This window comes from Erinaceus europaeus, chromosome 13 (genome assembly GCF_950295315.1).
Source record: "Erinaceus europaeus chromosome 13, mEriEur2.1, whole genome shotgun sequence".
NCBI classification, from domain to species: Eukaryota; Metazoa; Chordata; class Mammalia; order Eulipotyphla; family Erinaceidae; genus Erinaceus; species Erinaceus europaeus.
The window spans coordinates 79138378-79162906 of NC_080174.1; the positions used below are offsets into that span (position 1 = coordinate 79138378).

The 24529-nt window shown below is 36.2% G+C and overlaps 1 protein-coding gene across 1 annotated transcript in view; it reads left to right on the plus strand.

Annotated features, from left to right (window-relative positions):
• HOOK1 (hook microtubule tethering protein 1) overlaps positions 1–24529 on the plus strand; it is a 74905-nt gene that overhangs the window by 17721 nt on the left and 32655 nt on the right. Inside the window, exons 3-9 of the mRNA XM_007522721.3 lie at positions 6430–6502; positions 9503–9553; positions 13554–13686; positions 16067–16134; positions 17652–17714; positions 19578–19661; positions 23673–23839. Of these exons, the coding sequence (XP_007522783.1) occupies positions 6430–6502; positions 9503–9553; positions 13554–13686; positions 16067–16134; positions 17652–17714; positions 19578–19661; positions 23673–23839 (639 nt within the window). The remainder of the gene's footprint in view (positions 1–6429; positions 6503–9502; positions 9554–13553; positions 13687–16066; positions 16135–17651; positions 17715–19577; positions 19662–23672; positions 23840–24529) is intronic.

Consider the following 24529-nt stretch of genomic DNA (forward strand, 5'->3'; position numbering starts at 1 on the left):
CCACATCTTCTCCGGCATTTGTTGATGCTGTCCTTTTTGATGTATGTTATTCTTACAGGAGTGAGGTGGTATCTTAGTGTTGTCTTAATTTGCATTTCTCTGACAATCAGTGACCTGGAGCAGTTTTTCATATGTTTGTTAGCCTTTTGGATCTCCTCTGTAGTGAATGTTTTGTTCATATCCTCTGCCCATTTTTGGATGGGATAATTTGCTTTTTTGGTGCTAAGTTTGCTGAGCTCTTTGTATATTTGGTGATTAGTTTCTTGTCTGATGTATGGCATGTGAAGATCTTCTCCCATTCTGTGAGGGGTCTCTTTGTTTAATACTTTCTTTGGATGTGGAGAAGCTTTTCAATTTGATGTAGTCCCATTGGTTTGTTTCTGCTTTAGTCTTCCTTGCAATTGGTTTTGATTCATCAAAGATATGCTTGAGGTATAGATGGGAAAGTGTTTTACCAATGTTTTCCTCTAAGTATTTGATTGTTTCTGGTCTGACATCCAGGTCTTTGATCCCTTTGGAGTTGATTTTTGTTTCTGCTGAGATAAAGTGGTTCAATTTCATTCTTCTGCATGTTACAACCCAGTTTTCCTAGCACCATTTATTGAAGAGAGCCTCCTTTTTCCATTTAATCCTTTGGACCCCCTTATCAAAGATTAGATGTCCATAGGTGTGAGGATTTATTTCTGGGCTTTCAATTCTGTTCCACTGGTCTGTGTGCCTATTTTTGTTCCAGTACCATGCTGTTATGATTATGATGGCTTTATAATATAGTTTAAGGTTTGGGAGTATGATGCCTCCATTTCTGTTTCTTTTTCTTAAGATGGTTTTGGAAATTCTAGGTGTTTTCAGGTTCCAGATAAATTATTGTAGTGTATGTTCTATTCTCTTAAAGAAGCTTGGTGGAACTTTGATGGGTATTGCATTAAATTTGTATATGGCTCTGGGGAGAATATTCATTTTGATGATATTTATTCTTCCAATCCATGAGCATGGGATATCTTTCCATTTCTTGGTATCAGTTTCTATTTCCTTGAGTAGCGACTCATAGTTTTCAGCATACAAGTCTTTCACTTCTTTGGTCAACTTTATTCCTAGATATTTGATTTTGCTGAAACAGTAAATGGGAGTGATTTCTGGATGTCTTCTTCTTCAGATTTAGTGTTTCCATAAAGAAATGCCACTGATTTTTGTACATTGATTTTGTAGTCTGATACCTTGATATACTGCCTAATAACTTCCAGTAATTTTCTGCTGGATTCTTTAGGTTTTTCTATGTATATTGTCATATCATCTGCAAATAGTGAGAGCTTGAAATCTTCCCTTCCAATCTGTATTCCTTTGATTTCTTTCTCTTAACTGATTGCTATGGCAAGAACTTCCAATACTATGTTGAAGAGTAACGGTGACAATGGACAGGCCTGTCTAGTCCCTGATTGAGGGGGAATGCTTTCAGCTTCTGTCCATTGAGTATGATGTTGGCTGTAGGTTTGCTATATATAGACTCCACTATCTTGAGGTATTTCCCTTCCATTCCCATTTTTTTGTAGAGTTTTGAGCATGAATGGGTTTTGGATTTTGTCAAAGGCTTTCTATGCATCTATTGAGATAGATAATCATGTGGTTTTTGGCTTTGCTTTTATTGATATGGTGAATGACATTGATTGACTTACGGATGTTGAACCAGCCTTGCATTCCTGGGATGAATCCCACTTGGTCGTGATGAACAATCTTTTTGATATGTTTCTGTATCCGGTTGGCCAAGATCTTGTTTAATATTTTGGCATCTATGTTCATCAGCGATATTGGTCTGTAGTTTTCCTTTTTTGTTCTGTCCCTATCAGCTTTTGGTATCAGGGTGATGTTGGCTTCATAGAAGGTGGAAGGGAGTATTCCTGTTTCTTCAATCTTATGGAAAAGCTTAAGAAGTATGGGTACTAACTGTTTCCTGAAAGTTTTGTAGAATTCGTTTGTGAAGCCATCTGGTCCAGGACTTTTGTTGTTGGGGAGATTCTTAATAACGGTTTCAATTTCTTTGTCTGTGATTGATGCATTTAGATTTTTTAGTTCTTCTTGGTTCAGTTTTGTAAGGACATATGCTTCTAGGAATTGTTCCATTTCTTCCAGATTCTCTAGCTTGGTGGTGTATAGTTCTTTATAGAAGTTTTTCAGGATTCTCTGGATTTCTGTGGTGTCAGTTGTGATATCTCCTCCATCGTTTACAATTCTATTAATTTGAGGCTTCTCTCTTTTTCGTTTGGTGAGTCTGGCTAGGGGTTTGTCAATTTTGTTTAATCTTTCAAAGAACCAACATTTGGCTTCATTGATCTTATGTATGGTTCTTTTATTTTCGATGTGGTTTACTTCTGCTCTAACTTTAGTGATTTCTGTCCTTCTGGTTGCTTTAGGGTTCCTTTGTTCCTCTTCCTCTAAGTCCTAGAGGTGTGCAGTAAGGTCGTTCATTTGAGCTTCTTCTTGGTGTTTAATATGTGATTGTATGGCTATAAGTTTCCCTCTCAGTACTGCTTTCGCTGTGTCCCAGATATTTTGATAGGTTGTGTCTTCATTTTCATTAGTTTCCAGGAACATTTGAATTTCCTTCTTGAGTGAGTCTCTGACCCAGTGGTTCTTAAGGAGCATGTTGTTTAGTTTCCAAATTCTGTGTCTTTTAATAATTTTCTGTCTGTTGTTAAATGTTAGTTTTACTCCACTGTGGTCTGAGAAGATACTTGGGATGATTTCAATGCTCTTGAATTTATTGATGCTGTCTTTGTGGCCTAACATGTGGTCTATCCTTGACTATGTGTTATGTGGATTTGAAAAGAAGGTGTATTCCAGTTTTTGGGGGTGAAAGACTCTGAAAATGTCCAAGAGGTCCAGTCTGTCAATCTCTTCATTCAATTCTCTTGTATCTTTATTGGTTCTCTGCTTTGTTGATCTGTCTAAGTGTGAGAGTGGGGTATTGAAGTCTCCCACTATTATTGTATTACTATTGATGTATTTGTGAAATTCTTTCAGTAGGTGCTTAATGTATTTAGATGGTCCCTCATTGGGTGCATAGATGTTAATAATTGTTAAGTCTTCTTGGCTGGTTGATCCTCTAATCATTATGTAATGTCCTTGCCTATCTTTTATTACTTTATTTAATTTAAAATCTATCATGTCTGAGATGAGAATGGCTGTTCCTGCCCTTTTTTGTGGTCCATTAGCCTGTATGATAGTTTTCCATCCTTTCACTTTAAGTCTGTGTTTATCTTGTTGTGACAGATGGCATTCTTGCAAGCAGCATATGGTTGGGTTATGTTTTCTGATCCATCCCCCCACCCTGTGCCTTTTGATGGGTGAGTTTAAGCCATTAACTTTTATTGATATTATGGATTTAATGTATTGTAGTGCCATTGTTCAAAAAAAAATTTGTTTGCTCTGATATATTGCAAGTATTATAGTGATGTTCTTGTTTATAAGAGGTCTTTTAGAACCTCTTTCAGGGCCGGCTTGGTGATGGTTGCCTCCTTTAACTGTTGTTTGTCTAAGAAGGTTTTGATCCCTCCATCTAGTTTGAATGAAAGTCTAGCAGGATATATTATCCTTGGTTGAAACCCTTTTTCATTCAGGGCTCGATAGATATCTTGCTATTTCCTTCTGGCTTTTAGAGTTTTAGTGGAGAAGTCTGCAGATAATCTTATGGGTTTTGCCTTGTTTGTGACTTTTTGTTTCTCTCTTGCAGCCTTTAGGATCCTTACTTTATACTTACTTCTTCTCATTGTGACTATGATGTGTCTTGGTGTCTTCAGGTCTGGGTTGATTCTGTTTAGTACCCTCTGGGCCTCTTGAATCTTGATGTCCTTTCTGTTATTCAGGTCTGGGGAGTTTTCTTCTATTATTTCCTCTAGAATGTTTGCTTCCCCTTCCTCTCTTTCTTCCTCTGGCAGGCCAATTATATGAATTTTACTTCTTTTGAGATCATCCCATATGTCTCTGTTGTTGTTTTCAGTGTCTCTCAATCTCTTTTTAAGCTCTTTCACCTCTTTCTTCGTTTTCTCTAACTCATCCTCTGTCTGACTAATTCTGTTTTCTCCTTCTGTTAGTCTGCTTTCCCTTGCCTCAGCTTCTTTCTTCATTACAGCTATTTCAGCTTTCAGTTCTCTAATTGCCTCAAGATAATCAGTATTTTCTTTGGGGGTCTCAACTGTTGTTTCCCTAATACTGCCATTCCTTTCCTCCAATGTTGTTTTCATTTCTGTGATTAATAAGTTTATTATTGCTTGCATACTTTTCTTATCTATGGTTACTTCTGGCTGATTTGTAGTTTCTTCTGGTTTCTTGTCTTCATTGGATAAGCAGTTTTATTTGTTTTTGATCTACCCATTTTTTTTATTTATGTGTTTCTTTTTTTATGCTCTGTTGTTCCTCAGTTGTTGTGTCTTCAGTACAAGTAACACTGTACTAAATACCATTATGACAGTTGCACTCACCAACCTCAGGAATTACAGTAGCAACTGAAGCAAGTATTGAAGCAGTTTAATCGTTACCAGTTAGCCAAACAGTTTCTCCAGTCCGTGAATATATAGTAACCAAATCCCAGTGAAGAAGAAAGAGAAAAGAAAGAAAGGATAGCAAGAATAGACAGTTATGCAAATCTACTATCCACTGTTTATCTAGGGGTAACAAGAAGGTAAAGGGAACTAGAGCAGAGATACACACATAGAGAGTCCACTCTGAGTCAGATTTCTTCCCCAAAATAATTTACAAATTCAGAAAGGCAAAGAAGAAGAAATAAGTGTATGACAGGATAAAAAAAAAAAAGAGACAAGAGAGAAAAAGGGAAAAGATAAGAAAAAGAGCTGTAATTAAAGAGCAGTGAAATGAAATTCCCAAATGTGTATCAGTGAATTCAAAAAAGCACACTTTTTGGTGGTGTGGGGGCTGGGGGCTGTGACTTTGGAAGCTGTAGGATTAAGGAAGAAAGGATGACAAGAATGAGAAAAAGAAAAAAAAAGAAAGTGAAAAAAAAGAAAAAGATAAGAAAAAGAAGAGTCATAAAAGAGCAGTGAAAGGAAAAGGTTTTTTTAATGTATTTATTTTTAATTATTTAATTAGCTTTGCGGGGTAAGGTGGGGGGGTTGGCTACTTAGAAAGAAAAAAGGCCAGAGGTTTCAGAAGGGTATAGACTTAGAATGAATGATACTCCCTGGTGGGACAGGAATTTGCTAAAGTAAAGGTCCCCTGCTAGGAGCTGGTCCCCAGGGACTGGTTATGGGGGGCAGGGGACGGAGGTATGCTTAAAAATTAAAAGGAAAAAAATTTTTTCCCGTTTCCTACTCTAATTCTTAACCCAAATTAAGTTATAGTCACCTTCTTGGTGTCACCACTAGGACCCCTTATTGGCTGGCATACTAAAGGCAGAAAATCCTGTTTCCAGGAGATGTGGTCAGAGCTAAAGCCACTAGCACCTTCTCAGTCCGCCATCTTCCGGGAACCTCCAGTATTTTGACTTCTAATGAAAGTATTTGGCATTGAGAAATAGCAGGAAGTGACAGATTAAAACATTCACAATTCTGTTGTTAAAATGTTTCTAAATAAATTAAAGAAAAAGAAAAATGTTGTGCACCTAAAAACTATTGCTCCCAAGACACTGCTTTCAAAACCATTATAGACATAAAAAAATCTCTGTAAAAGCTTTAGATTACACAAGATTATTTATAAAGAAAATCATAAACAGATGTATTTCACATGAAATCTCATTCAGTAGAACTTGTGAAATGAAGTAGAAACGAGATAATACAGTATAATAGGCCTTAAGCATTAGAAAATTAAGCTCCCTTAGCTTTGACTCCTCTGTGAGCTATTTATAATCTGAAGAGGCAGGATGTTTTCATGATGCACTGTTTACTTCTTATTCAGTAGTATGGGACTTAGCTAGTAATTGGACCTGGTGGTAAACCAAGTTTACCTCAACAACAAATGAAAAATATGAGAATAGAAAAAAAGTAGGAATTCCCCTCCATCCGCCCTCAAACAAAATAAATAAATAAGAGAAAGAAAAGAAAAACATCTGAGGCAGAATGACTACTGAAAGCTATAATCTTTAAAATTTTTTTTAATTTTTTTTAATGCTATAATATTTTTAAAGAAATTTCAGCTTTGCTTTTTTAAATTCAAGATAGAGCCTTGGGAAAAAAAATCCTTTGTTTTTTTTTTTCCTGTCTCTAGTTGGTTTATTTTGAAAGTGAAACTTTAGGTGTTAATGTACTAAGTAAGTTATTGTGAAGAATTCCAAAGAAAATCCTCAACTACCAGCAAAAATTCAGCAGCTTAGTCTAGGTGATGTTTCTTGTTGTTATTGAGGACAGGATAAATGACATAACTTTGTTGATTCAATGTGATATTTTTGTATAATTAAAATGTTTTAATATTACTTTTTTGTTTTAGTGATGTGTCTTGGTTTGATGAATCTTGGTTAAGCAGAATTAAAGAGGATATTGGAGACAACTGGAGAATAAAGGTTTGTAGAAACAATTGACCCAAATTATTTTTCTAAAATTACCATTCTGCTTAACTAAATCTTCTTATTTACTAAATGATATGTGCTTTTTATTTTGGTACCATTTTTGACTTGTATTCTTATGTAATTATAAATATTAGATCTAGAACATTTGCATTAGAGCAAAATACGGACTTAATGCTTCATCACAAATATTTTTTTTTTATGTTGGAGGCAGAGAGCAATTAAGAGGAGGAAAGACAGTGGTGTGTGTGTGGGCGGGAGACACCTGTAGCACTATTTTACCACTCGTGAAAATCCCCTTCCATAAGTGGTAAGTGGGGACCAAGGGCTTGAACCTGGGTCCTTGGGTATTTTAATGTTTATGCTTAAGCAAGTGTGCCACTACTGTCCCCATAATTTTGTCTTCTGTCTTCTTTCTGAGGATACCAAAATTTTACTTTCTGTCACAATAGATTTTATCTTTAAAAGGGAGTCAAGGGGCCAGGTGGTGGCACACCTGGTTGAGCACACGCCTTACAGTGAGCAAGGACCTGAGTTCAAGTCCCTGGTCCCCACCTACAAGGGGGAAAGCTTTGCAAGTGGTGTAGTGTTACAGGTATCTCTCTGCCTCTCTCCTTGTCTATCACCTTGTTCTCTCTTGATTTCTGGCTGTTTCTATCAAACAAAATAAAGATAAAAAATTTTTAAAAGTCAAATATTTCTTTGTTACTTTGTATATATCATCTTTCATTTAGTGAAATGTTTTTGAGACTCATCTATGTTGTCTGGATTAATAGTTATTTTACTTTCTTCTATCGGTGCATCATAGTTTTCTTGGTCATTAATTTGTTATTGACTGTTTGAATGGTCTCTTGTTAGTTTCTATGATAACCCTTATGATAAGTGTCCATGTGTGAGTCTTTGCATAAATATGTATTTAGGTTTTCTTGGGTAAATTTCCAAATATAGTTACTGAGTTATATAAGTCTATGTTTCTAGACTTGTCAGAAATTAAAAAACTATTTTTTTCTTAAGCCAGTTTTATTATTTTTAATACTTTTATTTTATTTATTATTGGACGGAGACAGAAATTGAGAGGGGGGAGATAGAGAGGGAGAAAGTGACAGAGAGACACCTGCAGCCCTGCTTTACCACTCCAGAAACTTTCCCTCAGGTGGGTACCCAGGTCCTTGTGCATAGTATTATGTGCACTTATACAGATATGCCACCTCCTGGCCACTCTTAAGCCAGTTTTACTGTTTCTTTTAGTGCATTTGTTTTATTTCATCATGTGGGTAGTCTTAATTTGTTGGCATTATAGTTGTTCTCAGTTGCATTAGTATGCTAGTGACATACCAACAACTCTATGACTCTGCAATCTTTAGTGATATTTTCTCTTTATTTGCTCATATTTGTGCTTTGTCTTCTTTCCTTGATAAACATTTTTTTTTATTTTATTGACTTTTTGTAGAAGTAGCTTTCGTTTCCTATTTTACTGATTTCCTCTAGTATTTGCATGATCTCATTTTGTTAATTTACTACTTTGTATACCTGTTGTACAACCTCACTGCTCAGCATTGCTTTTTTATCAGTAATGTTTTTTAAATTTTTTATATTTACTTGTTTATTTTCCCTTTTGTTGCCCTTGTTGTTTTTTTTCTTGTTGTAGTTATTCTTGTTGCTGTTTTTGATGGCATCATTATTAGATAGGACAGAGATAAATGGAGAGAGGAGGGGAAGACAGAGGGGGAGAGAGAGACAGACACCTGCAGACCTGCTTCACTGCCTATGAAGTGACTCCCCTGCAGGTGGGGAGCCGGGGGCTGGAACTGGGATCCTTATGCTGATCCTTGCACTTCGCGCCACGTGCACTTAACCTACTGTGCTACCACCCAACTCCCTCAGCACTGCTTTTACACTCAGATACACAGAATCAGAGTGAGGGAGAGAGTCCACGACACAGTTTTCCCAGATGCAGCACCCTCCCCCCGACCCCGAGTGGGTTTGCCAAGTCTTTTGTGGCACTGAGGATCAAGTCTGGCTTGTGCCCTCTCTGTTGAGCTCTCCTGGCCTGTTGCTTCTACCAAGTTTCTTGCTTTTTAAATTGGATGGTTGAATGGTCAGTTTTAAGCTTCTTGGGAAATTAATTATTGAGCATTATCTTAGCCTTATCCTATACATTTTGACATGCTGTGTTCTTTTCTTAATTTAGTTTAAATTATTTGTTAATTTCCCTTATGATTTTTCCTTTCCCCACAGGACAAATTAGAAGTAATTATTTCAAATTCTAAACATATGAGATACTTTTATGTATTGATTCCTACTTTGATTAGACTTTGATTTGAGAACATACTCTATATTGAGAAATTCCTTTTAGGATTACTGAGACACATGCTTTCAAGTGGTTTGTCTCAGTGAATGTTCCCTGTGTATTTAAAAACATTATGTATCCTGCAGTCAGAAATCAAGAGAGAAGGGGAAGATTGGAAGAGAGATAGAGAGATACCTGTAGCCTGGCTTCACTACTTATAGAGCTTTTCTCCTGCTGTTGGAGAACCAGGGCTCGAACCCAGGTCCTTATGCACTATAACATGTGCGCTCAACCAGGTACACCACCAGTGTCCTTTGTGCCCTCTCTAGTCTGCCCATCCCCCATATTTTTTTTTCTTTGCCTGCTGCAGTACACCACACCCAGTCTAGTTGTGCCAGGAGAGTTAAGTGTAGAACCTCTTGCTCATTCCTGACTGGAGATAGACTTGCTCAGAGCTAGCTAAATTTTTAAATACTTGAATTCATTTTCATTATGGTTCATTTTAAATAGTTATCTTGGTTAAACTGTGAGAACATGAAGACACTTTAAATCAGATTCTGACTAATACTTTGTTATTTAAAAATATTATTTATTTGTATTTATAAAACTATGCATTTTTACAAAGTTTCTGTCTTTTGCTGCCTTTCATTGTGACATATTTTTTTCATGATTAAATGAGATAATTTAATCATTTTTTTCTCCATTAGGCTAGTAACTTAAAGAAGGTACTTCAAGGAATCATGAGTTATTATAATGAGGTATGAAAAACATTTCACGTTCTTTAGTCATTGGCAATGAGTTGACTTATTGTTTATAACAATTCACTATGATATGATTTATATTTTGTGTATATAACTACTTTTTGCAATTTTTAGACCTTTGTGAACATAAGGCTTCAACTTAATATGTTGCTTTGTAAAATAATAACTTAATATGTTAATATGTTAGTATGTTAATACTTTTAAATATATATCTTCTCAAAATATAGTTATATAAATTGTTTTATGCAGTAATTAAAGCAGAAAAGTACAAAATGAAAGTAGCAATAAAATACATTAGAGGATATATTATCTCAATAGGTTTTTTTCTTTATTTTTTTGAAATTTATAATTTCTAGTCGGTTACAAGGTTGTAAGATCACTGTGTACAGTCCCACACCACACCACACCCACCACCAAGCTGTATCCCTACCTTCCTACCTCACAGAGACGACCACAAGAGTTCTCACAAGTCTTAGAAACAGTTTGCTGGCTTCTGCTTTTCTTTTCTCTTCTTTTTTCTTTTCTTTTCTTTTTTTTCTTTTCTTTTCTCTTCTTTTCCTTTCCTTTTTGAAGACCCATGTATATCAGATCTCTAGATCCCATGTATGAGTGAACCTGTCTGGTAGTTGTGTTTCCTCCCTTTACTTATTTCTAGAAGCATAATCACCTCTAGTTTCATCCATTTTGTCCCAGAAAGACACAATACCATCTTTAAAAATTTTTTAAAGTATTTATGTATTTATTCTTTTTTATTTTATTTATTTATTCCCTTTTGTTGCCCTTGTTGTTTTTTTATTGTAGTTATTATTGTTGTTGTCATTGTTGGATAGGACAGAGAGAAATGGAGAGAGGAAGGGAAGACAGAGAGGAGGAGAGAAAGATAGACACCTGCAGACCTGCTTCACCGCCTGTGAAGCGACTCCCTTGCAGGTGGGGATCCGGGGTTCGAACCGGGATCCTTATGCCGGTCCTTGTGCTTTGCACCACCTGCGCTTAACCCGCTGTGCTACAGCCTGACTCCCGTATTTATTCTTTTTTGTTGCCCTGGTTTTTTTTATTGTTGTATTTATTGCTGTTGTTGTTATTGATGTTGTCATTGGATAGGACAGAAATGGAGAGAGAAGGGGAAGACAGAGAGGGGGAGAGAAAGATAGACACCTGTGGACCTACTTCACCACCTGTGAAGCGACTCCCTTGCAGGTGGGGAGCTGGGGGCTTGAACCAGGATCCTTATGCTGGTCCTTGCACTTTGCACCACGTGTGCTTAACCCGCTGCACTACCGCCTGTCTCCCTGAATACCACCTTTTTAAAAAAAAAATTTATTTATTTCCTTTTGTTGCCCTTGTTGTTTTATTGTTATAGTTATTGTTGTTATTGATGGCCTCCTTGTTGGATAGGACAGAGAGAAATGGAAAGAGAAGGGGAAGACAGAGAGGAGGAGAGAAAGATAGACACCTGCAGATCTGCTTCACTGCCTGTGAGGCTACTTCCCTGCAGGTGGGGAGCCAGGGGTTCAAACAGGGATCCTTATGCTGGTCCTTAAGCCACCTGCGCTTAACCCACTTCGCCACCACCCGACTCTGACAATACCATCTTTTTTATTGCGGAGTAGTATTCATGAAATGTATATCACATAACTTCATTAGTTGGTCATCTGTTGATTGCCATTTAGGCTATTTCTGCTCTTTGGATATTGTGAATAATGCATCTATGAACATAGGGGTGCATGTGTCCTTTAAATTAGTGCTTGAGTGTCCTTTGGATAAATGCCAAAGTATTGCTGGATCATAAAATAATTCCATTTTTATTTGCATAAGGTCTCTCCATATAGTCTCCCAAAGGGGCTGCACCAGTTTGCATTGCCACCAGCAGTGAGGCAGAGTTCCTTTTTTTCTCCACAACCTCGCCAATACCTGTCATTTCCTGATTTGTTGATGTAAACCATTCTCTCAGATGTGAAATGGTATCTCAGTGTTGTTTTAATTTGCATTTCCCTTATGATAAGTGAAGTGGAGCTTTCTTCATGTGTCTGTGGGCTGTGTGTATCTCTTATTTAGAAAACTGTTTAGTTCTCTGGCTCAATTTTTTATTGGGCTATTTTTACTTCTTATGTAGATCAGTACCAATACTGTATGGATGTTTGATATCAGTCACTTGTCTGACATGTGATGTACAAATAACTTCTCCCATTTATTCAGTTGCCTGGTTATCCCTGAGTAGTTTGCTTCTGATGTGTAAAGTCATTTTTATTTTATACAATCCCATTTATTTATTCTTGTTTTCATTTCCCATGCCCATGTGGTTGAGTCTCTAAATACATCTTTGACATGAAGATCCTGCAAAGTTTCACTGAAGTTTCTATAAATTTTGGAAATTGATCAAATTTATGGATTTATCAAATCCATTTTCTTTTGACTTTGGTATATGGTGTTAGGTGGTAGTCTAGTATCACTTTTCTATAAGTAGCTGTCCAATTTCCCCAGCAACATTTATTGAAGAGACCTTCTTTACCACAGTGATTGGTGTTGGTCCCTTTGTCATATATTAGATAGTTGTATATATTCCTGATGGGAATTTAAGTTGGTTCAGTCCCTATGGAAATTACACTGTGACCCAGCAATTTTCTTCTAGGGGCTTATCCAAAGGAAGCAAAGACACCTATTCAAAAGGATCTACGTATACTTATGTTCATAGCAGCATAGTTTGTAATAAGCCAAACTTGGAAGCAGTCCTCATTCGTAATTACAAACGAGTGTCTAGAAAGTTATGGTATATTTACACAATGGAATACTGTTAAGAATGGTGATATCATCTCCTTTGCCTCATCCTGAATAGGTCTTGAAGGAATCATGTTAGGGGAGATATGCACAAATGAGAAAAATGGATACCAGATTATCTCACTCATGTATGGTAATTAAGAAATAAGGGCAGAAATGGAAAATACAAAGTAAAACAGAGACTGGTTGTGGTATTGCATCAAGGCAAAGGACTCTGGTAAAAGAGGAGAGGAAGCTGGTGAGGGGGGCTTTGGTACCCTGATGCATGGTGGGGAAAAAGAACTTAAATGGAAGGTGAGAGTATTTTACAGACACCTTTACAGGGAGATGAAAAACTGTCTCTATGTGTCAACAACTCTATTGTAAACCATTAAACCTCCAATAAAGTGGTATAGAGAAAGAAACTTATTAAATGCGGTAGAAAGCATAATGGTTGCGCAAAAGACTTCCATTCCTGAGGTAATACTGCTTTTTGGCCTTTTGGTTGAGATAAAGTGTAGTATCATTCCTGAGGTACTGGACTCCCACATTTAGTCCCCCAAACCAACATATGACAAAACTGAGAAGTACTGTAGGGGGAGAAGTAGAAAAAAAAAACTTGATTTATGTCTGCAAATATATTTTTACTATTATAATTATTTATTTCTATTTTTTAAATTTTCACACAACTAAGCTTGTACTTTTTTCCAAATAGTCTTAAGACTTGAAGGGTTTTTTTTAAATTCATTAATACATGGAAATTGTTTTGAGAAAAAAGTATGCTAAGGAAACTTTTTAAAGAGTTTAAAAGATGTCAAATTAAACCTTTAGATTGTTGTTCATTCAAAACATTTATATTGTGGTTCCTGGCAAATGAGTCATGTGCCAAAATGGTGAGAATATCCTGAGGATTAACAGATTTACTTTCTTTCTTTTTTTTTCTTAAATGGAAAGGCACATTTTTTCCACAAAAGCTCAGATCAAATCAGAAGCTTCTTAGATTAAACAATCCCACTGGCAGTGGGGTAAAAAAATATCTGGTGTAAAACACTTTTAATTCCCTTTGTGCATTCACTCAAAACATTGGATGATTACTTGAACTTTGCTAATTGACTGTAGTCAGTAACTATGGAGTTACTTGTTAGTATGAGTTCATGAACTTATTTACAACACCTTAATACTGGAATAAATCTTTATAATCTATGAATATGTCATCTTATTTCCGGTTTTATTTATACAGTTTTTGGGGCAACAGATTTCTGAAGAACTTATTCCTGATTTAAATCAAATAACAGAATGTTCAGATGCCATAGAGCTTGGAAGGCTGCTCCAGCTTATTTTAGGTTGTGCTGTCAACTGTGAAAAGAAGCAAGGTAAGTGAAATTCATTGATGTGATGATATCTTCTTACTAACCTACATTGCTAAAGAAAGCATAGCTTTTTCCTGTTACAGCTTGACAGACAGCACCCTGAAATAAAAAAAAAATCAGGTCTGAATTCTAACGTGATTCTGCTATTAAGAACTATGAACATTGTGATATATGTATAATTGGTCATTGTGTTGGCATAACAGAACACAGTGGATATACATACAGATGCGTCCACATAGATGGTTTTGACTGAATGTCATGAATAAATTGATGAAATGAAATATCCATAATCTACTTTCTTTAAGGGCTGACATCAGTCATGGGAGGGAGGGTGACATTATTGAAAAGATTTAATGTAAATAATTTTAGCATGTTTGCTAGTTTTAATAGTTTTCACAGAATCAACTTTTGGCTTGATGTTATTTTGTTTGTACTTATCTCTGTTTTTAATCTTATTCTATTTTACTGTGAATTAGCTGTCTTCATTCTAAGTCATAATTGGCCTTTACAGTTATTATTTCCCTTAAATCACAGTTGTGTTGCCTCCTGCAAATTTTCTTATAGTATGTGGTATTCTCATTTCTTCTAGTATTGACTTGGCCATTTTGCCCTCAGATTTTAAAAAGAAATTTAATTCCTGAATTCAAAGTTTAGTGAGTAGTAGATATACATAGTCCTGTTTTCATTGTTGAAATACTAAAATTATTTAATTGAATTTACTTTTGAAGCTATATGTCCGGGTTCTCACTTTCTAGGAGTGGGCAGAAAAAGCCTTCTAGTAATTTAATTCCAAAAAGGAGGGAGCTGGGTAGTGGCACACCTGGTTAAGTACACATATCATTGCAGGGTTTGACCCCCTGCTCCCTGCCTGCAGGGAGGAAGCTACGTGAGCAATGAATCAGGCCTACAGGTGTCTTTCTCTGCCCCATATTTCTCAGTTTCTCACTGTCTTATCAAATAAAATAGAAAGAAGAAAAAAGTGGCCACCAGGAGGAGTAGATTCGTAGTGCTCGCACCCAGCCCCTGCAATAACCCTGGTGGCAATAAAATTAATAAATCATAGCAAAACACAGCATCTAAGCTTTTACATTTTGTGCAGAGAATTGATTTTCAGAGTAATTCCAAAGTATTGCAACACCTCAGTTTTGAAACAAGGAGTTGCCTTCTGATTTCTTGATGGAAAGTTTATTTTTATGAATGTTTCAATAAATTGAAATACTTTATCATCCGGAAAACTTAACGGAAAATTTTCCATGCTTATCCATTCCCTAGTTATTCTTTCTTTTGCACCTCTGTAGCATTCAGTGATGAAGTACATATGAGAATCTTTCCGATTTTTCTTTTATTTCTTGCCTTCAACCTGAAAGATTTAGTGAGTTTTCAGGAAATTCTCTGCGGCTAAGTTATTGGATAGTACTGTCTTTAATATTTGAATATCTTGCTTTAGGTGGAGGATGAAACTAAAATAGATTTAAATCTTCAAACAAATCAGAGTATTTCATATGGTTCCTTTAAATTTTCTTTCTTCCAGTTTTGCTCTGGCAAGATAACTTACCTTGTGGTTGCTTGGTTTGTCGTGCATGTGGCCCAAGATTGAACTGGCCCCATCAGACTAAGGGATTTTCTGTGCTGTACTACCTTTCTAAGCCTCCCTCTCTATCTGAAAAAAATTTTGTTCCTGGATCTTGTGAGACTCTAAAGTTGACAAAAAAAAAATTTAAGTTTAAATAAACTTAACTGGCATACTGATTCATAGGTTTAAAGTATATTGTATAATAGTTTGGTATATATATTATATAATGGTTGCAAAAGTTTAATTAACATCTGTCCTCTCATAATTACAAAAGAGAGAAACACATGTTGAGAACTTTTAGGAATTAATGGCTCTGTTACCATTTGTTAAATTGGGACACAATGAATAACTTCTTGCATATGCTTACAGCATAGGCGTTTTCGGTGAGGCTTAGTGACATAGAGCTGGTGCTTAGGAGTAACTGTATAAAAGTCATTTCTCTGATAGTCTTGTTTAAATGAACTAAGTAATGAAATTCAATTTTTTCACTTAAGATATTAGAAGTTCAATCAATACATAAGATTTATCCCATCATATAGAATATTTAGCAAGAAAAAAAAAGTTGTATTTGCTTTATGATTGAAAATTCCTTTTCTCTCCTCTAGAATAAAATTAGAGATTTCCTGAAGGACAATAAAACATTAAACATATGTATAAGTATTTTTCAGTGGATTTATTTCTTGGGAAAAGTAATATGCTTGCATAAAGAATCATGTTGATAAGTGACTTTTTGTACTATTAACTGAATGGCAGAAGTACTGTGAATTAAGAGTAACATTTTTCAGCTTTGGTTCTGGTTTTAATCATTAGAACATATTCAAAATATAATGACACTGGAAGAATCTGTTCAACATGTGGTCATGACTGCTATTCAAGAGGTAAGTTACACCTTCTTTACATGTATAAAAATCCTAAACCAAATAATATAAAACTTTTCATATAAAATTAATATATATATATATATATATATATATATATATATATATATATATGCTTTTCTGTTTGTGTAAATTTGCCCTTTGCAAGTGACTTTCCTCTTTTTTTTTAATATTTTCATTTTACTACTAGGCATTTATAAAAGAGATTTTTCAGGTTACTAAGCAGAATAAATCAGCTTCCACACAGATAATAATTTTCTTTCTTCCCTGTTTGTCCTAATATGAACAATAATGCTAAAATTAGAGAGGGAGGGGGGTAGAGCTGTAAGCAATTCTGGTGGTACAAAGGTTTTTGGAGTACAGTAGCTTGTGTCCAAGCCAGTCAGTTATTTAGGTTGAACCAAAAGGTTCAACATTCATGTGGGGCATGTTAATTGTTTTATTTGGTGGAGGTATTAATTATTAAAATCTTTTAAGTCTGAAATGCAGTTGAGTGCAGATAACATCTGGGGAAAAAATGAAAGGATCAGTTGAAAGAGACATGTTTTAGATGGTGATATCACATAGGACTTTAAGAAATATAGTACTCTGATTTCAAAGCATCACTATACATAAAATCATATATATTAATTTACCAGATCCTTTTTTAGTGTTATTTTGACCTGAAACTAAGTATTTTCTTATTTAAGGAGTTTTGAAAATATTAATTTATGTTACAGAAAAATTTTTTTTTATTTTAAAATAGTATACATTAATAAAACCATCGGATAAGAGGGGTACAAGTCCACATAGTTCCCACCACCAGAACCCCATATCCCACCCCCTCCCCTGATAGCTTTCCCATTCTCTATCCCTCTGGGAGCATGGACCCAGGGTCATTGTGGGATGCAAAAGGTGGAAGGTCTGGCTTCTGTAATTGCTTCCCCCTCTGAACATGGGCGTTGACTGGTCAGTCCATACTCCCAGTCTGCCTCTCTCTTTCCTTAGTAGCGTGGGGCTTTGGAGAAGCAGAGCTCCAGGATACATTGGTGAGGTCAGAAAAATGTTTTATTTAGAAATTTATTTTTTACAAACTTAAATTGTAATATTTCAGAACACAAATCTTTTAAATATATCTTTTATATATATGTTTCACTTAAACTTATGTCTTTGGTCGGGGGGGTGGCACACCTAGCTAAGTGCACATGTTATCAGGTGAAAGGACCCAGGTTCAAGCCCCTGGTCCCCACTTGCAAGTGGGGAAGTTTCACTGATGGTGAAGCACCGCTGTAGATGTCTCTCTGTTCCCATTTTCTCTCAATTTCTCCTTTATATGAAATATATATATATATGTTCTTACTAATGTCTGAACCTTGTTATTTAGCTTAAGCTTCTAGTGTATATTTAAGTAATTTTCAAAGAATCATCAAAATAAGGCAGGGAAACACTAGAAACATTTAACAGTCCTTTCTGATAAGAATACTTCTACTTCATAAGTATGACTTTATTGTACTTTACTTTTATATTTCTTTTTGTAGTTAATGAGCAAAGAAATACTGAGCTCTCCTACAAATGATGCTGTTGGAGAATTAGAGCAGCAGGTGAGTGTCTCTGTATATGAGAAAATTGTCAAAAGTAGTAACACATATAAAAATATTATCTGTGAAATTTAGACTATTTTACTATAATAGCTCAGGTGTATAACATTATATTCTTTAATTAATGCAAGTAATGTTATTCTTCAGCGAATTTTGTGTTTGTTTGAAGAGTTTAGTAACTTTTTTTGGGCATTTGTAATACTTTCAGTATATATTTTGGGCATTTGTAATATATCTTTCAGTATAGTTATATAGTCAAATAGTACTTTTTTTTCGCTAAATTCATCACAATTGCTTTGAATGGGGTCAATCTCAAGAATAGCTTAAAAACCTTGTGCTTAAGGTTTCTTTCCCTTCTTACACTATGTGACTACTTTTTTAAAATAGTGACTTTAAATTTTTAGATCAGTAAGATTGTGGGATAAGAGGGGTACAATTCTATACAGTTCTTACCGACAGAGTTCCTTATCCCATCCCCTCCATTAGAAACTTGTCTATTCTTTTTTCCCTATGGGAATATGGAGCAAAGAACTTTATGGGGAGCAGAAAGGGGAAGGTCTGGCTTCTGTAATTGCTTCTTTGCTGGACATTGGTGTTGGCAGGTCGATCCATAACTCCCCTCCAGCCTGTTTTTATCTTTTCCTAGTGGGGCAGGGCTCTGGAGAAGTGAGGTTCCAGGACACATTGGTGAAATCGTCTGCCCTGGGAAGTCAGGTTGATGTCATTGTAGCATCTGCAACTTGGTGTCTGCAAAGCAGTAAGATATAAAGCAGAACAAACTGTTTAATTATCAGGAACCTATGTGACTGTTTTACATTGCACTCCTCTTTAACTCAGTTTGGACTGTAGGGGGAAAGGGAAGAGAAGAGTGAATCTAATGTCATCTCAAAATATATTTTAAATAATAATTTGATTTGAATTTAAACACAATATGTTGTTTCTAGTATTTAAGAAGCATTTCTAATTTGTTTTATCTGAAAAAAATAATCAGGATTTCTTTTCATCTAATATACTCAGAATATTTTTTTCTTCCATTTTTGTCTGTTTTTTTAAATTTATTTAAAAAAGGAGACATTAACAAAACCATAGGATAAGGGGGTACAGCTCCACACAGTTCCCACCACCAGATCTCCATATCCCCTCCCCTCCCCTCCCCTGCTAGCTTTCCTATTCTTTCTCCCTCTGGGAGTGTGGATCAATGGTCATTATGTGATGCAGAAGGTGGAAGGTCTGGCTTCTGTAATTGCTTCCCTGCTGGACATGGGCGTTGACTGGTCAATCCATACTCCCAGCCTGCCTCTCTCTTTCCCAAGTAGGGTGGGAAAGCGGAGCTCTAGGACACATTGGTGGGGTTGTCTGTCCAGGGAAGTCTGGTTGGCATCATGCTAGCATCTGGAACCTGGTGGTTGAAAAGAGAGTTAAAATACAAAGCCAAACAAATTGTTGAACAATCATGGACCTAAAGGCAGGAATAGTGCAGATGAAGTGTTGGGGGCGGGGTTCCTCCATATTAGATAGCTAGTAGGCCTATTTTAGTTATATTCCAAAGGGCCTGTGGCTATACTAGTTTTTTTTCGCCTGAGCCTGAAATCTGATATGCAGGTGGATCTTAGTTATTATCTGGGGACATGATGTCATGGCACTCTTAAAAATATTACACAAGGATTTATGTGATTTTTATTTCAGTGGGACCTTAGATTTAAGTGTTAATGAGACTATGAAAATATTATTCACACAGAAGCAACTATTAAGCTTTATTTGTTATTGGGTTAATTTTTTAAAATTATTGTTCATATCAGTACATATGTTGTATTTGAATAGAAATATGTCTTTGTGATTTGCTAATTGTGATGTTTTATATTGCAGCTTAAAAGAGCCTTGGAGGAACTCCAGGAAGCACTAGCAGAAAAAGAAGAACTGAGACAAAGATGCCAAGAACTAGACTTGCAGGTGTGGAAAAGAACTTGAATCTTGAAAAAAAAAATTCCATCTTTCAGTTTATAAAGACTTTATTTTAGTTAATTGACATAAATGATTTGAAGGTCCTTTCAGTTTCACTTTGTAGAAAGAGCATTAAAAGGATTTTTAAATTTTATTTAATTTATTTATTCCCTTTTGTTACCCTTGTTGTTTTACTGTTGTAGTTATTATTGTTGTTGTTGTTGTTGGATAAGACAGAGAGAAATGGAGAGAGGAGGGCAAGACAGAGAGGAGGAGAGAAAGACAGACACCTGCAGACCTGCTTCACTGCCTGTAAAGCGACTCCCCTGCAGGTGGGGAGCCGGGGTTTGAACCGGGATCCTTATGCCGGTTCTTGTACTTTGCGCCACCTGCACTTAACCGCTGCGCTACAGCCCGACTCCCTAAAAGGATTTGTAATGGGTTTGAATATTCACACATGACATTGATATTTTTTTTTCTCTGAGAATTGAAAATTGCTGGTCTTGTGCCAGGCTAGCATCACGGGCGTTTCTTCCTGGGCACCTGCTCTCTGGGTTGGAGAGAACTCAAGCGGAGCCAACCTGGGCTGCTGCTTACTCAGCGACATGGGAGAGAGACCAGGAACTCGTGGCGGAGCTGGAACACAATGCAATGACTTTATTGATCAGAGACAGTGCCTTTATATATCTCTTTAGCCGGAAGTGGCAAGTGGGAAAAGGAAAAGGCTAGGAGAGGGGGAGGAGAAAAGAGCGTGAAGATAGAAAGCTTCCAGAGCAGGTGTTGCAAAGGTTCTAACTAGTGGGATTAACCAATACCCTGCAGGCAGGGTGGGCAGGTCTCAGGCAAAACAATGATTATGTAAATAGACCACAGTATCAAGCAATGCAGGGGAGCTGGTGTAATGCCCAACAGTCTTGGGCTCAGTCAGCAGCATGTAGAGCTTTCATGCTTGAGACTAAGTTCAGTCTCCAGCACCACATGTCTGCAACATGCACAGAAACAAGTAGAATCCTATAGATTGTAAAACAGAGCTTTTTTTCCTTCCTTCCTTCCTTCCTTCCTTCCTTCCTTCCTTCCTTCCTTCCTCCCTCCCTCCCTTCCTTCCTTCCTTCCTTCCCTCTTTCCTTCCTTCCTTCTTCTCTCTCTGTTATAAAAATACATACTTATTTTTAAAATATTTTTATTTATTTATTATTGGACAGAGACAGAGAAATTGAGAGGGAAGGCGGAGATAGAGAGAAAGAGAGACACCAGCAGCTCTGCTTCACCAGTCATGAAGCTTTCCCCCTGCAGGCGGGGTCCAGGGGCTTGAACCTGGATCCTTGTGCACTGTAATTTGAGTGCTTAGCCAGGTGTGCCACCCACCGCCTGACCACATTTTTTTTTCATGAATGGGGAGATGGCTCATCACTAGAATCAATATACAAACTTCTGGGTTCAGTCCCCAGCATCACATTAAATAATGAGAAAAAAAATGCTAGCTTAATTACCACTTTGGGAAAACTATTTTACCTCTCCTCTCTGAGAAAACTTTCAACTGTCTAGATGAAATCTTGGTTTTTATTTTATAAAATGGGGGAATTCAAGTAGTTATTTCATACTTTAGAAGAATTTAGAAATGACTTGACCCCAATAAATGTGAAAACTGGCAAGATAGCTCATTTGGAAGGATAATTGCTTTGCTCTGCTCATGACTCAGGTTCATATGAGAGAAGGGTCAGTGCTGTGGTGTTTTCCTGCTGTCCCTGTCTCTGACTCTGTCTCTTTTGCTTTCTGAAAAAGTTGGCTCAGACCAGTGAAGCAGCAGGCATAACACACACACACACACACACGCACACACACACACACACACGTGAGTGCCAAGTTTGTTTTGCTAATGTGTATATGCATATGAATGTGTGTGAATAATTCTTTTGTTCATACATATATACATATACTTTTTAAATAAACTTGACATGAAAGACAATGTTAGTAGCAAAGGAGTAGAAATTTAAGCCAGCCTACTGGTATTCTGAACCTAGCCATGTTGCCATTTATTTGTAAACTCAGACAAATTACTTAATTTTACTGTAGTTCAGTGTTTTCTTTTGACAAATGGTTGATAATAGTATGTACCTCCAAGAGAGTGATTATGAGATTAAATGAGTTCCTGTATGTAAATCACCTAGAGCTAAACATGAAACACAAGGGTCATGTGTTTGTATTTATTGCTGCTATTATATGGAAATGCAAAGTTTTTAAAATGCATGCTAAAAAAAAATAAAACTAAAATAAAACAAAATGCTAAAGTTTTAATGTAGTGTTCCATAAATTCATTTTGTTCAATAAATGTAGACACTATAAAGCATGAGAACATGAAATATGAATTTTTGAAGAGTTACCTTGCTTGCTGAGATCAGTATCTAGAAAGATATGACTGGGTATGCCACTAACACTCAAGGGCTCGGAAATCGGGAAAGAGATGACTTGATTAGGATGACTCAGCTGCTCAGGGCAGTGACAGCACTAGAATCTTGTCTTATAACTTTGTAAACCACCCCTCTGACTTGAACAATGAATTGGAGAAACAGTCTATCCCAAAGGAATGAATAAACTTCTCACCTCCCTAGTTTAAGCTACTTAAACTCCAGAGTGGTGAGCTTAGTCCAGGTTTTATGACAGGATTATCCATTACTTCATCTGACTTTCACTCCTTCGCCAACCAAGCATAAAATCACAGTGGTGATTTTATGGAGGAGAAAGAATGCTGGGTCTTGAATAGAATGGAGAGGAGAGTCCATGATGGTTTCAGTACTGCTCTAACAAATAGTGTCTTCACTGTGAGGGAAGCATGAGCTAGATGAAAAGAGTAAACACAAGGCGTCTTTGTAAGTATTACAGATGAAAAAGAAAAATAAGTAAGGACATGTGAATTTGATTGTTGAGCTAAGATTAATTTGCTTTATATTTTATAATGAGTTCATAAGAACATATCAGCAAAATAGACTAGACAATGGAATAGCAGAAAAAAAATTTAAGAAATTACAGAAACATAACAAATAAGTTAGTAAAGGTTCACAATAAAAGTAAGATCTACTGAAAAATTTCAAAAATAAAAGGGAAATAGCTAAGCAGTCATTTATATAGGAAATTCACCCACAGAATTTATGCTGTATCAAATTTTAGAAACATAAAAATGCCCCCCCCACAACTAAGGCAGGAATAACATTTGAAAGTATCCTCCTGAGATGCATTTGTTCTATTTTTCCTTTACCTAAATGAATATCATAATTTGATTTTAGACACCTCCCAGAAGCAGAGTTCCATAGTTGAACAGAATCTTTGAAATTGTCTAATCTGACTGATCAGTCTGTCTAATGACTTAAGAATTAAAATTCAGGGGAGTCGGGTGGTAGCGCAGCGAGTTAAGTGCAGGTGGCGCAAAGTGCAAGGACCTGTGTAAGGATCTCGAGCCTCCCGGCTCCCCACCTGCGGGGAAGTCGCTTCACAAGCGGTGAAGCAGGTCTGCAGGTGTCTGTCTTTCTCTCCCCCTTCTGTCTTCCCCTCCTCTCTTGATTTCTCTCTGTCCTATCCAACAACAATGATGTCAATAACAACAATAACTACAACAATAAAAAAGCAAGGGCAACAAAGGAATAAATAAAATAAAGAAAATTTTTTTTAAAAATTAAAAAATAATAATTAAAATTCATAACTCTATCTAGCCTTGTAAGATTTTTTAAAGATACTCATTTATTTTCCTGTGTTGCCCTTGTTTTATTGTTGTAGTTACTATTGTTGTTGTTGATGCCATCATTGTTGGATAGGACAGAGAGAAATGGAGTGAGGGGAAGACAGAGGGGGAGAGAAAGACACCTGCAGACCTGCTTCACCGCCTGTGAAGTGACTCCCTGCAGGTAGGGAGCTGGGGGCTCCAACCGGATCCTTCTGCTGGTCCTTGCACTTTGTGCCACGTGCGCTTAACCCGCCGACTCCCTTTTTTTTCTATAGATGCTTATATTTGTAAATTTGATTTTTTAGGTGACTGCACTTCAAGATGAAAAGAATTCACTGGTTTCCGAGAATGAAATGATGAATGAAAAGCTAGACCAACTGGATGGATCTTTTGATGATCCAAATACAATGGTTGCAAAAAAATATTTTCATGCACAATTGCAACTGGAACAATTACAGGAAGAAAACTTCAGGTAGCTCTTTTTTTTATTTTACTTACTCTGTGTAGTTCTGTATCTTGAATTAGTATCTAAAATTTATAACAGAAACTACTAATTTTTAAATAAGATTAAGCATGGTCAGGACACTGGTTTAGCTAATGAAAACATCAGATGGCATAAGCGGTTTCTGTGTATGAAGGATTTACAACTAGACGAGTGAAATACTTACATAAAAAAGAACTACTCAGATGAACATAGGACAAAAGCCTAATCAAGGTCGCAGACATAGACAAATCCAACTGGTGTTTAAAGAATTAAATGCTAAAAACTAAGGGGATAGGGAATTTCTATCATGAGTGAAGGAATCTGGCACAGAAAAAAAAAAGTAAACCTGAAGCTAAAGAGCTTTAACTTTAACTTTAAGCTTTTTAACTTCAGTGTTTTTTTTTAAGTTTAATCTTTTTAACTTCAGTGTTTCTCCTTTAAAAATTACAGTTGTGCATCGTGCTTTTTAATAAATAAGGATTCTTTCTTGTACACTCACCGCTGACCTTTTCACTATAAGACCTAGAGAACAGATACTTTTCGTTTTACTGTCTGCATTTTCTTAAAAAATTTTGAAATGTAAATTTTCAACTTACAAAAATTAGAATTTCATTCATAGTAGGAATTTTTTTATAGTTGTCTCTGTTTTCTTAAGCAATCACTACAGCCATTCATGTA